Source organism: Vipera ursinii (assembly GCF_947247035.1).
Source record: "Vipera ursinii genome assembly, chromosome: 1".
In the NCBI taxonomy this organism is placed as follows: Eukaryota; Metazoa; Chordata; class Lepidosauria; order Squamata; family Viperidae; genus Vipera; species Vipera ursinii.
The window spans coordinates 160,999,826-161,014,049 of record NC_139512.1 but is presented as its reverse complement, the minus strand read 5'-3'; the positions used below and the strand labels follow the sequence as shown (position 1 = coordinate 161,014,049).

Here is a 14,224-nt window from a genome sequence, read left to right as displayed (position 1 = left end):
CAACTTTATAGGAGTGGTTGGTATACTGAACTAAAGGTGCTACACTAGCTGGTATTCTTACCATTAGCAAGGAATTTTGCATGTGGGTCTAAATCTGGTAACCTTGTCTACCTTTGCCCTTTCTTATTAAAAGCATTGTGTGAAATATTGAAGTGCCCAAACCCTGATGGGCATAGAAATTAAATATTCAGGGGTCTATTTTGTGATCATTGCATAATTAGGATTGTAACATGCAAGAGAAATAAATAATAAAGAGCCTGAAAGAAAAATATTTTTAATGCCTGAAATGAAGACAAAGAATGCTGTAAAAGATTCGAAGATGATTTCAACTTATGGAATTGATGTACATGAAATTATAGTATGGAACATGAAAGGATAGTATGAGTAGACATTATCTAGATTCTTGGGGTATATTAAAATAGGAAAGTATAGACTGTAGTTATATTTTGTGCTCCAGTAATGGTGATAATGGAAAAATCAGAAATGAGTCTGAGGAAAAAATATACAACATTATGACTGAACATGACCCCAGAAAATAAATTATTCTGTTAGGTGAACATGAATGGATGGGTGAGAATGTAATGACAGATAACAGAAAAAGTGATTGAGCAAGAATGAATGAAAATTATGAGGTTATGTCAAGTGGTCAGTATCTGGTTAGAAAATGTTTCTTTTTAAAAGATGTATGGCATAAGCAGAAGTCTATTCATATATAGACATGACAAAGAATAAATATACGGTAAATTTAAAAGCATGATTGATTTCATTTCTTATGATGAAAGGTTGTGGGAATTTGCAATGAATATAAGGTAGTATGGGAGAAATAAAATTGCAAAAATTGTAGTCGGAGGAAACAAGGAATAATTAAGACCAGGGCTTTTTTTCTCATAGAACGCTCAGAACGGAGTTCCGGCACCTTTTTTGGATGGAACCTTGTAGCGTAGGCAAGGCGGGTTGTATGACATGTGTGAGTTCCAGCACCTTTTTCTTTTACAAAAAAAGCACTGATTAAGACTATGCTGAGAAACTGCAAGGAAATTAAGATAGAAATTTTTTAAAAAGAGCGGAGAAGTGGGTGAAGTAGATTAAGGTGTCATCGGAATGAATGGAATTAAAAAAAATGATGAAAATTACTTTAGAGATTTGTATGGGATTTTGTATGGGAATTATATTGATATGCAAAGTAGCCATAAATGTCCAGGAAAGAAACTGATGAAATGAAAGAGATGTATGTTGTGAAAATGCTATGAGATACAAATAATATATCTGGAGAAATATTAAAATATTGATGTGGCTTCCTTGGAGAATGACTGTGCAACGTGATTTAATATGTGTGTGATGTTTTCATTTCTGTCTGATGTTTGGAAAAATGCAATTATTCTATTCTAATGGAGAGGTAGCAAGACTACAGGAACAGGAGAATTATATTAAGTGTCTTGCCAGAATTCTGATGAAAATCTATTTTGATCTATGACTAAAATTTGGACTTTGGAGTGTCTGTATGCTGAGCAGAGAATGTGCACACCAGATTTTTGCCCTTTAGTTGGTCATTGAGAAATGTCTACATGTGAGAAATAAAATTTATTGTATATCTTTAATTTGGAGAAAGCATATGATAAAGTGAGTAGGTATGTATTATGGGATTTTTTGTGTGAATATAAGGTTGAAGTTCAGGCATTTACAGAATTCATCTCTGGTGATCATCAATCCCATAAATGTACATAAAAAACAAGTTTTGTTTTTTTTAAAAAAAAGTTCGATATTTTATAACTAGAGTATGGGATATTCAGTTTTGAGTAAATTTTGAGATCCAAAAATCCAGTTACTGTATTAAATATTTAGTGGTTTAGTCATTCTTATTTTCAAGAGTGTAGATTATGATGTCTATATAACATTTAGAAATTTGAGAAATGGAATTGGCCTTTGGGATTGTATGAATAAGATTTTTTTGTGGGGGGGAAATCACTTTTATTAGTGGAAAATTATTTCTAAATCAAAATTGATAAGATCCCCAAAATTGTGGTTGATAGGACAGACTAAACCTCAGTTAGAATCCTCCTGGATAGTGTAAGTTACACATTACATTAGGAGCTGTGGACTTCCTGCTTTTTGTATCTGGGTAATAAATTAAGAAAATTATTGTGCAAGGAATCTCTGGCATAGAAACTCAAAGAGAGATACAGTAGCTACTCTCAGCAGGACTGAAATGTTTAAATGGATGAACCACTACAAATATAATTTTCCAATTGAAAAATATTCAGTTACAAAAAGCCCAATATCTTAGATGGAAGTTTATTTGTGCACATTTTTAACAGTTAGATACAGTGGTTAATCTGAAAAGCTTAATTGAGTTCACTGTCATGAACATATATTTATTTGTGGTTTACCAGACATTGAGGATACACCACATATATTATCTGAGTACCAGTTGCATTGCCTAGAACAGGGGTGTCAAACTCAATTTCACTGAGGGCCACATCAGCATTGTGGTTGCCCTCGGGGGGGCCGGGTGGGTATGGCCAGGGTGGGTGTGGCCTACTGGGTGGGCACAGCTGGAGTGCGTATGGCCTACTGGGTGGGCATGGCCAGCTCTACATCATTGGCATCAAGGGTGCCTATGGGCAGGAGTGGGACAGATCTGGGGGTCTCTGGCAGGAGGAGGGTCTCTGGGCCAGGGCCAAGGCAGTGGGGACCGTTCCTTCACTGTTTCCAGGATTTCTTCGGGGGCCAAATGAAACCACTTTGCGGGCCGGATCTGGCCCCTGGGCCTTGTGTTTGACATGTCTGGCCTAGAAGAAGATAATTATTTTAGAACACAGAACATAGAATAATAAAGTTGGAAGGGATCTTGGAGGTCTTCTATTCCAATCCCTTGTTGAATCCTATATAAGTCAAACAGCTTTCAGGGATCCATATCTTAGACTTAGAGCAATATATATACCGTATATGTGGTTAGAATACAAACATGACATATAAAACAATGTCCTTGTTGAATAAAGCAGCACAATTGCATTTGCATACTTACGTCTGATTGAAGTAACTTGTAAAGGATGATAAGCTCATAAGATGATATGAGCTAAGTTTGTTTTTAGTTATTTTGCAATGAAGGTCTTATTCCAAAATTTTATATGACAGTATGAATTTATGGCTGAACAATAAAGTCTTGCTGTTGTCATCTAGCAGAATAATTTTTCTCCTGGATTTTTCCCTAGATTCATTTTTATAAAAGAATTAAGCTTGCAATATCTGGTGTCATTTACTGTCATAACTTTTGGAAGTCTCCTTAAAGAGAGATTTGCCTTATCTATACTTCAGTATTGAATATTCTTAGCTGGCCAGTTTCTCTAGTAAGACAAAATAGTAGTGAAAAACTGGAGATAACTTAATCAAGCTGACTTCTAAGAATTGAATAATTTAAAAAAAAAGATAAAAGAATAGCTGTCATCTGTTCATGTAACAGGTGGTAAATATTAGTAGACATGATATAATTCCTATCAATATCAGTAGTAATGAGTAATATCAAGAATGTATTACATAGCTGTGTTTTGGCAATCTTGAAAATAACAACAATATTAACAACTTTATTGTCATTTTGAATGTACACCAATCGGCATACATCAACATGAAATTTTGTTGCATACAGTTCTCAAAGGGTCACCACCTTCGATAGACGCTCCTTGTTCGGGGCCAGCTCAAGTTTCAGAATGTCCATTTTAGTCTCTAGGGAGCGAACAATGGCAAACAGGACAGATGGAAATGGAGTTCCATGTGGATTAGCCCTCAAATTAGCTTGATAACCTCCCCCTTTTTTTTTCTTTTTCTGATCCTGTCTCTTCCACCTTTTCCTTAAAGGGGCCTTGCTCCTTTTCGCTCCTGGAGCACACGCTGCCACTGCCTCCAACTCCTCCAAAAGCCTCTCCCTTCCTCTGAGCCTGCCGATAGCCTCATCCAGTTCCTTCGCTCCATAAGCCCCGGGACCTCTCCTCCTCTGCCTCCTTCAGAAACAGCCCTGATTTGCAATAGAAACTCTTGCTGGGCCAGCAGAGATCTTGCTGCTGGCAGAACAATGACTTTTAATGGTCTCACCAACAATCACTGACATTTAAAAAAAAATGGCAAGATTACTAGTACTGTATTTTCCAGCGTATAAGACGACTTTTTAACCCATGAAAATCTTCTCAAAAGTTGGGGGGTCGTCTTATATGCCCAGTCATCTTATAGGCCGGAAAATATGGGTACATAAATCAATCGAATGCCCCCGTTCTTGCAAAGCAACTTCAAGCCTCCTTAGTCCAGTCCCCCCCTCCAACGTGACTCTCCCTTCCCACCCCCAAGAGCCTCTAAGCCCCTTCCCCTCCCCCTTGCAAATGCCAAACCCCTGGAGTGGCAGGAAGCCCCTCCCCCTCGCCCAAGCGGCATCTGAGCATAAGCAGAGCGTGCCCTGCTACCCGCAATCTCTCCCGGCTGTCTGGACAACGGTACTTGGCAGCCTGGCACCCCTCCAGCCCGCAGACCACGCAGCGGCCCTCGCAAGCCGGCCTCAGCATGGCCGCCCCAAGCCCGGCTCTCCAGCGCGTCTTCCGGGCCCGCCTGGCCGACTGCCTCCTGGGCGGGGCTTGGCTCCAGACGCGGCGGCTGCTCCGTCTGCAAATGTGCTCTCAAAGCCGGATTGCGCTCAGCTGTGCAGGCTGCCGAAAGGCGGGGACTCGGAGTTCCCGCGGTGGTTGTGGCTTCTGGCGTGCCGTTTGCAGAGTCTGGCCTGGAAGAGCCTGTCGTGTGAACGCAGCTCTTGCGTTTATTCCAAAGGATGGGTGGAAGGAAAAGCCCCTTTGGGCTTCAAAAGGGAGGCTTTGCACCATCTGCATCAGACGGGGCTGAATCGGGCTTGTGTTGGACACTTGGCAACTGGCATGTAAGTATTTTCCGGCGTATAAGACAAAATTTTTTGAAAATCTTCTCAAAAGTCAGGGGTCGTCTTATATGCCCAGTCGTCTTATACACCGGAAAATACGATATTCACACATTTATAATAACATTACGTCATTCTGTGTTGAACTACTTATTAATGCTTACCGGTGCATGCCTTTGAATATTTTTTGGAATCTGATCTACTTATTTATGACATGGACAATTCAGTCCTATTTACATTTGCTAATAAGCCAATAAACACATTTAAGACTACAGGTGTGCAATCAGACCCCAGTGCATGCTTCTTTACAAATAATCGATAGGATTGTTTTCAAGTAAGTGTTTACAGTACATATATTTTACGTTAACTTCAAACAGCACTCAGAATTACAGTGCCAGTAATTTTTTTTCTTTTAACCACTATTCTTATTCCTACATTTCCATGTTTTGTAATCAAATGCCTACTGAATTTTATATTATGGGGATATAACATTGATGTTAATATCGATCCATAAACTTTGGGCTTTGGTTCTGTTTTCAACCGTTTAGGTATAATGGCCACTCTTTTTGAATACTACATTTAAAAGGCAGACAGCCCTGATGGTCTTTATTTTCTTTCTCTTATGCATATAGGATGTGGCTCTGATTGACATTCTCTGGAGACAAGACATAGATCTGGGAGCAAGGCGTGAAGTTTTTGATTTCAGTCAAAGAAAGAAGGAATATGAACTTGAGAAACAGAAAAAGCTTGAAAGTGAGAGAGAAGAGCAGCTTCGGGAAGAGCAAGAAAAGGCTTTTCTTGCCCAGTTGCATCTGGATGAGGAAACCGGGGAATATGTTCCTATCCAGCCAGCTCAAGCTGTTGAATCTGGAAATTCTGCGATCTCCAACAATTATTCACAGGTATAGCTGTAAACATAGAAGCCCTTTTGTTCTTATTGATTGGAACACCGTATTCCCTCTTCCTTGTTTCTTTCACCCTGGTTGCTGTGGGTGTCTTCAATGAATCTGCATTTAACACAGTTCTAACTTCCTGTGCTTCCTACACAGAGTGTGCATATTTCCAAACAAGATGCAGATGATCTGTTTGATGACTACATACAGATTTTAGCAGAAACATTTTCATTTGGAGACGAGACTGAGGTAAATATTCACCACTTTGACAGTCTTTATGGACTTAACTGCATCTCTGTCCTTTTCCCTTTTTACATTCCTCTTAATATTATGAGCCACAGATTTGATGATCTACATCAGGGGTGTCAAACTCAATTTCATTGAGGGCCACATCAGCATTGTGGTTGCCCTCGGGTGGCCGGGTGGGTGTGGCTGGGATGGGTGTGGCCTACTGGGTGGGTGTAGCTGGGGTGGGCATGGCCTACTGGGTAGGTGTGGCCAACTCGACATCACTCACTTCAGGGGTGCCTGGGTAAGACTGGGGCAGATCTGAGGGTGATGGGACTGGGGCGAGCGCCGGGACATGGTCCCTCCTGCCCTCCCTCCCTTTTTTCCTTCCTCCCTCCCTCCCTCCCACCCTCCGTTCCTTCCTCCCTGTTCCTTCCTCCCTCCCTTTTTCTTTCTCTCCTCCCACTCTTCCTTCCTCTCACCCTCCGACCCTTCCTTCCTCTCATCCTTCATTCCTTTTTCCCTGTTCCTTCCTCTGTTCCTTCCCTCCATTTTCCCTCCCTCCTCCCCACCCTCCCTTCCTCCTCCTTCCATTCCTTCCTTCGCCTTCTCATCTCTTTCCTTCCCCTGCACTCAGGAAGGGGTGATGGGAGGGGGAGGGATTGCCAGCACTAATATGCTGCTGCCGGCCATTCCTATACCATGTGGGTGGGCGGGGGCAGTCCTGTTCAAAAGGATGCCTCGTGGCTGCAAGGCTGGAGGTGCTGGTGGGGGGTGGGGGTGTTGCGTCCATCAAACCCAGAACGTGCTCAGCCTAAGATCCACTGGAACCAGCAAGGAGCTGCCCCGCCGCCTCTGTCCTGCCCCCTGGTTATGCGCACAGGAGACGGCCAGTGCCGGCATCCTGGCTGAAGTCAGCCTGCAAGGCAAGACAGACAGCAGGGACGCCGGACTATACTTGCACGCACACCCAGGGATGGGGTGGCGCTGCCCTGTGGATTTAAGGCTGAGTGCATCCTGGCTTTGATGGACACAACCAGGTTGTAGATCAGCACCCGGTCGGCCTGGACCGGGCTGAGGTGTGGCGGGCCAGTCCTTCACTGTTTCCAGAGTAGGTCCCTGGGCCGGATGGAACCATGTGTCGGCCTGCATCCAGCCTGCGGGCCTTGTGTTTGACATGTCTGACATACATCTTTTCATGCTAATGTTTAAGGTTCCAAGCACAGGTATATCAATGATCTATTGCATATATTCTAGATTTCTCCAGCTGAATTTCAACAAGTGGCACCTTTGGAAATGACTGCCAACCAGGTCTTTGTTGAATCTAACCATATGCAGCGGCTTGACTCATCTGTACTTCAGTCTACGATTCCAGAATTATTAGATACAAAAGTGGAGAACACACAAGATATAGAACAAGTGTGGGAAGAACTCCTGTCTATTCCAGAACTGCAGGTAATACTTGCTGTTAGTGTTTTGCTATGTATTTTGGACAAATATTTTGGTAAAAGGAAAAATGACTGTTGACATTTTTGTCTTTTCAGTCAATTCTCTCCCACATCACTCTGCATCGGATAATTCAGTGTGTGTGTGTGGGGGGGGGGAAGAAACGTCACCAAATAACAACGTGACAGTGTTCTAATAGCTGTGAACTACTTAACTTGCAACCAAGATTTATTTGTAGTGCAAATGAAATATTTATTTTCTAGACAGAATTTGTACTATAAACTAAAGCTCTAACTTGCTACAGTCCAGGGGTAGGCAACCTTGGCTCTTTTATGACTTGTGGACTTCAACTCCCAGAATTCCTGAGCCAGCCATGCTGAGGAGAAATGGAGAGATTTCCATGCTTAGCCATGGTGGCTCAGGAATTCTGGGAGTTGACGTCCACGAGTCATAAAAGAGCCAAGGTTACCTACCCCTGCTATAGTCCTGGTTATATTTATTGGGAGAGAAATCTTGCTATTTAATATCCTTTTGATAATTGGGGAGGTGTTTTTTTTAAAAAAAATCTTGCTAAGTTTTATCCATAATTGCATAGGAAGAGTAAGTCTGCTTTTTCTTAAAAACAAACAGAATCCTCAGCTTGGTACTCCAGAAATCCCATTATTTGCAAGCTCATCAGAGACATTAAAATATTTTAAAAGCCTAAATTTTTTCATATGTCATGGATTTTGTTTTGAGAAATAACACTTTGTAAATCTAGAGTAACAATAATCACAAGGAGCAGGAATTTATAAACAAAACACAAATTATTTTACCCTGAATGCAGGGAAAACAGAAATTTCTCAAAAAGAAGTTCATTCTGGAGGAAAGAAACCTGGTAGGTCTACATTTATTTATACTGAAAGGCCATATCACTTTTCAAAGACCACTCAGTCCTAGAAAAGAAATGGTTCCATTCCTATTATGAGGAACAGCGTAAACTCTTGCAAACTCTTACATTTAAACAAATTTGTTGAGCTAGGCAACTGATTCAAATACAAGTTGAATGACTGAAGAGTTGATAGTTGTAGTTTCAAGGTTCTGATGCATTTCATCCCCTTCTCAGTATTCACATTTCCTTTTTGAAATTGTCAGTGGAGAAAAGGGGAATGATACTAATTACTTGCATCTCTCTCCCCCTCATTTCTCTTGCTTGATGTTTGTCTCACCAGGTTTTCTAGTCTCATAGTATGTAAAAAGGTGACAGTGAAGACTACAGTGTCCATGTGTGTGGCACAAGATTACCCATAAATACTGCCTCCCTAGCTCCAGAGATGCATCACCTGCTCAGAAACTGCTAATGTGTAAAACACGGTTAGGGAGATTGTCCTTCTCAGAGGTCCTCCCCCAGGTTGTCATTTTTCATCTGACAGAAATGTTAAACAGATGGAAAGGAATCATATCATTACTCAGAATTACATTTAAATTGAATTAAACCAAAGCTTAGTTGTTATGCGGCATGCAAGCATGCTGGTAAAAATTCTAGTGTGGCTTTCAGACCAGAAAACCCTCCAGTACAAATTCTAAAATGAAATACATAAGATTATTGTGTAAGTTTTATTGAACATTTTTGGAACCTTTATTTCTACAGTGTCTTAATATACAAAACGACAGTCTCGCCGATGTAACATCAGACCCATTTGCTGTAAGTACCACTTCAGAGGCAGCCGATAACTTTACCTTCTACAATTCAATATCTGCCATGGAGAAAGAAGTTGTTAACTGCAGTCAAGACTTCCTGAAACCTTTGGAGGATCCCTATTCCAGTCTGGGGTTGCCAGAAGATTCTAGTCAACGTAGCACTGATTTCTGTGAGGATTTCTATTCCTTTATTGATGTGAAGATGGACACCAGAGCGGCTACTCCACCATCTCATTTTGTGGATCCGGCAATTGCTGGCTTTTTAAGTGAAACAATAGATCTTTCGGATTTTGCTCAGTGCAAAGCTTTTAACCAAGACCTTGCAGGAAATGCCCCAGAGTATAATGATTCGGATTCTGGTATTTCACTGAATACAAGTCCCAATACAACCTCCCCAGCTCATTCTGTTGAGTCATCTTCGGTCTGTCAGGATACAGGCTTTGGATGCAGTGATTCAGAAATGGAGGAGATTGATAGCGCCCCTGGAATTGTGTCACCGACCAATGCAACGATTCACTCATTTCACCTGCAGGTTCCTGCCTCTCCATCCCTGGAGCAAGGCACCCCAAAGCCTGACTTACCGCTTACTAGTACACCTCAAAGAGAATTGCCTGCCAATCCTGGCCACGTTGAAGCTCCATTCATGAAAGATAAGCCCTTCAACCAACAAGAAGCTCATCTCACTAGAGATGAGCTGAGAGCAAAAGCTCTGCAGATCCCTTTTCCTGTTGAAAAAATCATCAACCTCCCCGTGGATGACTTCAATGAAATGATGTCCAAGCAGCAGTTCAACGAGGCTCAGCTCACTCTGATTCGTGACATACGAAGGCGAGGCAAGAACAAAGTAGCTGCTCAAAACTGTCGTAAAAGGAAACTGGAAAACATTACTGAGTTGGAGCATGATTTGGATTACCTGAAGGAGGAGAAAGAGAAGCTCCTGAAAGAGAAGGTGGACAATAACAAAAGCCTGCAGCTGCTGAAAAAGCAACTGAGCACCCTCTACCTTGAAGTCTTCAGTGTGCTTCGGGATGAAGATGGCAAGCAATACTCTCCAAATGATTACTCACTGCAGCAAACCAGAGATGGGAGCATTTTCCTTGTGCCTAAGAGCAAGAAGCTAGAGACTTAAGTTCTGAAGATCAGGGAGACAAAAAAAAATATTTCTATGATTATTTTTACATTGCTATTTTCTATTGCTAAGCATCATGTAACCCAACATTGTCCTTTTTCAAGTGACTATACCCGTGGTGGCGAACCTATGGCACGGGTGCCACAGGTGGCACGCAGAGTCCTCTCTGTGGGCACGTGCGCCATCGCCTAGTCCTTCAGCTGGGTTCAATCAATCAATCAATCTCTTCTCGCGGGGAAAAAAAAGATCTCACAAAATTGGAATAGATTGATTGAACTTTTTAGTCCCACCCAGTCTGCTGTTACCACTGCAGCCACGCCCACCCAATGGGCCACACCCACCCTATTGGCCACACCCACCCAGCACCTGATGATACATAGGTGGGTTTAGGGTTGCAGTTTGGGCCCTCAGTCTCTAAAAGGTTCGCCATCACTGGACTATACGTTTCTTTAGAGTCAAATGTATGAACACACTAAATCATTAGCGTAAAACAAAATGTATGCACAATGGATAATACTTCCACAATACACTAGTTCTTCCTGTTATATAATAGCAGCTTAAGCAGTTTTTGTGCTTGTGTAAATATTTCAAGATGTCTTATTTATATACAATTTCTATAGTTGCTTTATTCAAATAAGTATCAAGCGTGATTTAACTGCTGATCCTACATAGTTACAAAATTAATTTTCTGTCTTAAGGTACATCACTTTATAAAATACAAATGAATTTTTTAGTTTACAAGTGTATTTACTTTAATATAGCAGCTTGAATGCAGTGTAAAGTGATATGCATAGTGCAGCAATAGGGCACAACCCAACCAAAGACAAGCACTTTGAAGAATAGTTTAGAGTAGGAACATTAAGCATGTGCTTAACATTCTTTCATTAAAATTAATGGGAGCTTCAGGAACCTGATCACTGGAAGATTGTTAGAAGATAAAAGAGTTTTGTGCTTTTAAATTTTTTATTTGATAATTTAGTAAATTGTTATGTAAAGTATGATTTTGTTTCAGCCAAAGCTGCACAGCTATGTTACTGAATGTGGTTGAAATGGGGGAGTGTAGGTCACTGGATAGAGACACACAGCTTCTTGTGAATCTAAGCTTTTATTATCCCAACTTTTATTCTAGCTCTTATATTTCCATATATTTGACCTGAAATGTATTAAAAGTCTGAAGCCAGATTGGGTAGTTGAACAAGGCTTTATTAATGAGTGGGGGATCTTTGGCATCCTAAACTTTAGGTTTTTAAGAAGAGATTGGGACAACCACTTGTCTGAAATGATATAGGGTCTCCTGCTTGAGCATGGGGTTGGACTAGAAGACCTCCAAGGTCCCATGGTCCCATGGTTCTGTTAAATAACCTCTCGGTCATAATTCATAGTTTTGCCGTTTGGGTGCACTAGACCAGTGTTTTTCAACCACTGTTCCGCGGCACACTAGTGTGCCGCGAGATGTTGCCTGGTGTGCCATGGGAAAAATTGAAAAGTAATTATAAAATACTTTCTTTGTGTTTATTTGATTCCTATTCAAGAGAATTACTTTATATATAGTCAATATAGGCACAGAGTTAAATTTTTTAACATTTTCTAATGGTGGAGTGCCTCGTGATTTTTTTCATGAAACAAGTGTGCCTTTGCCCAAAAAAGGTTGAAAAACACTGCACTAGACAAATAACTGCACCATTAGATTTAAGTCCAGCACTCTTGCAAAGTTGGACTTTAAATAAACTAATGGGATTCAGTTATTCAATTCAATTTTATTAAGCACATTTGCAATTTAGTTTCAGAGTGCAGCTATTTATTCTATATTTCAGAAGAAAACTAAGAAGAAAAAACAATACTAAGAGGTAGTTTTCAGGAAACTTTTTTTTGAAGATCAGTTGTCTCTTGAGAGGAGCAATGGACAGTACCTTAGTTTGATATATAACATTTATCCCCAAAGGATCTACATAAAAGTATGGTAAATGATTACGTGCCATTAATTCGGTGTCAATTCAGCAACCACATTGATTTCCATGACAATCTGCCCCTGGCCCAGTCTTTCAGGTCTAGTATGCACCCACAGTGACTATGTCCTTCATCCTTGGTGCTGGTCATCCCCTTCTCTTTCCAAGCATTTTAATGGCCCTCCTAAATGGCTCCTAGAGAGGGGAGCCATTCTGACTTTGAGGGACAGATTGTGGGAGCCAAGCAGTTCATTTCTAAACCCCCCCTCCTTGTACATCCCATTGTGTGGAAACTTGAAACATCCCCTTTCAGCTGATCTGTGCTGACAAGATACACTTGATACTCAGGACCACAAAGGGTTTAAAGGGAATAATCAGCATTTAGGACGCTGAGCCTGTCGATCAGGTCGGCAGTTTGGTGGGTCGAATCCCAAGTGCCGTGTAACAGACTGAGCGCCTGTTACTCGTCCCAGCTTCTGCCAACCTAGCAGTTCGAAAGCACGTAAAAATGCAAGTAGAAAAATAGGGACCACTACGGTGGGAAGGTAACAGCGTTCCATGCGCCTTTGGCCTCTAGTCATGCCGGCCACATGACCATGGAGACGGACAAGTGCTGGCTCTTCGGCTTTGAAACGGAGATGAGCACCGGCCCCTAGTCGGAAACAACTAGCACGCATGTGCGGGGGAACCTTTACCTTTTTAGGATTGCAGCCAAAGCAACTCTTATTTCAAGACTATTTAGAATGGCATCAGGTTAAAAAATAAACAAACCTGCAATTAGTGCAGGTTCGCATCCCACCAGGCTCAAGGTTGACTCAGCCTTCCATCCTTCCGAGGTAGGTAAAATGAGGACCCAGATTGTTGGGGGCAATTAAGCTGACTTTGTAATAATGCCGCTTGGGGTGTGTGTGAAAGCCCTAATAAGCAGGCATATACATAGAATGAAGGCTACTGCTAAGCTTGTAAGCCGCCCTGAGTCTTCGGAGAAGGGCGGGATATAAATGGAATAAAAATAAAAATAAAAAATAGATCCCTTTGCCAGAAAGATTGACTGAAAATAGATTTCACCCCTTGTTTTTCTGTAATGAAATTCAGTCCAGCGTAAAGGGAACAGCTATCATTGGTCATCCAACAAGTTTTGTGCTTGAAGGATTTGAACGTGGATTTCATCTCCACTCAATACGGGAGAGAGCATGTTACTCTGATTTTAGCATTGGAAGTGGCATCAAGATGCAAATTGTCCCAGTTTGTTGTTGCTAATTTAGGCTCGAGTGACTTCTACACTGAACTGGAACAGAACCAGGGCTTTAGAATGAGATCCACAGCACCGAAGAGCTTTGTTATACAGTATCTTCTAATCCATTCATGAGCGTTCCTGCTTTTCCACCATTTTTTACTTTTGTTGGGTTCTTTTCACCTTAAAACTAGCACTGCTTTATCTTTCTACCATTAAGAAAAAAAATAGCATTTTTGTGAAGAGTTTATTGAATGCCACTTTTATGTGGTAAAAGAAATAGATTACCTTATTTGAGAGAGCACTGCAATGGTTACAATTCTCATGGGTTTTAACTAGTTTTATGGAAAGTCAGTTATGTGGTTTGGGGTCTTCAGCTTTTTATATCTCATACTTAATTCTTTGAAGACTTAGGGAAGAAGAAAAAAGCATCTGATTACTGTTTTACAGTGAAATTGCACAAATACGTCATTGTAAAATTACTGACGCTTCAAAATTAAAGAGGAACATTGGAAAATTGTAATGTGAAACAAATTTAAGTATGTAGCTTGTATTCTTCATTCTCAGATCATTCACAGTACACTGACATATCAACCTAAATTACTAATCCATAATGTCAGCTAGAAATTATGAAAGTGTGCTTGTTCATGTAAGCATGCCCTGAAGTTTTGTTCTAGCAGGATGTGACCTTAAACTCGAGACATATCCCCTATAGTAGAGCCAAACATTTGTGTAGGACCTGTTGTTTCATGTGGCACT

At 41.1% G+C, this 14,224-nt stretch overlaps 1 protein-coding gene across 2 annotated transcripts in view; it reads left to right on the top strand.

The window, feature by feature from the left end:
* Positions 1-11,685, top strand: part of NFE2L2 (NFE2 like bZIP transcription factor 2) — a 31,882-nt gene extending 20,197 nt beyond the window's left edge. Inside the window, exons 2-6 of one of the 2 annotated variants that reach the window (XM_083348182.1) lie at positions 5,542-5,811; positions 5,959-6,051; positions 7,288-7,485; positions 8,303-8,353; positions 9,107-11,685. In XM_083348182.1, coding sequence (XP_083204308.1) covers positions 5,542-5,811; positions 5,959-6,051; positions 7,288-7,485; positions 8,303-8,353; positions 9,107-10,285 — 1,791 coding nt within the window. In that variant the 3' untranslated portion in view covers positions 10,286-11,685. The remainder of the gene's footprint in view (positions 1-5,541; positions 5,812-5,958; positions 6,052-7,287; positions 7,486-8,302; positions 8,354-9,106) is intronic. The other variant, XM_083348183.1, reaches the window with a different exon arrangement.
* Positions 11,686-14,224: the final 2,539 nt, after the last annotated feature.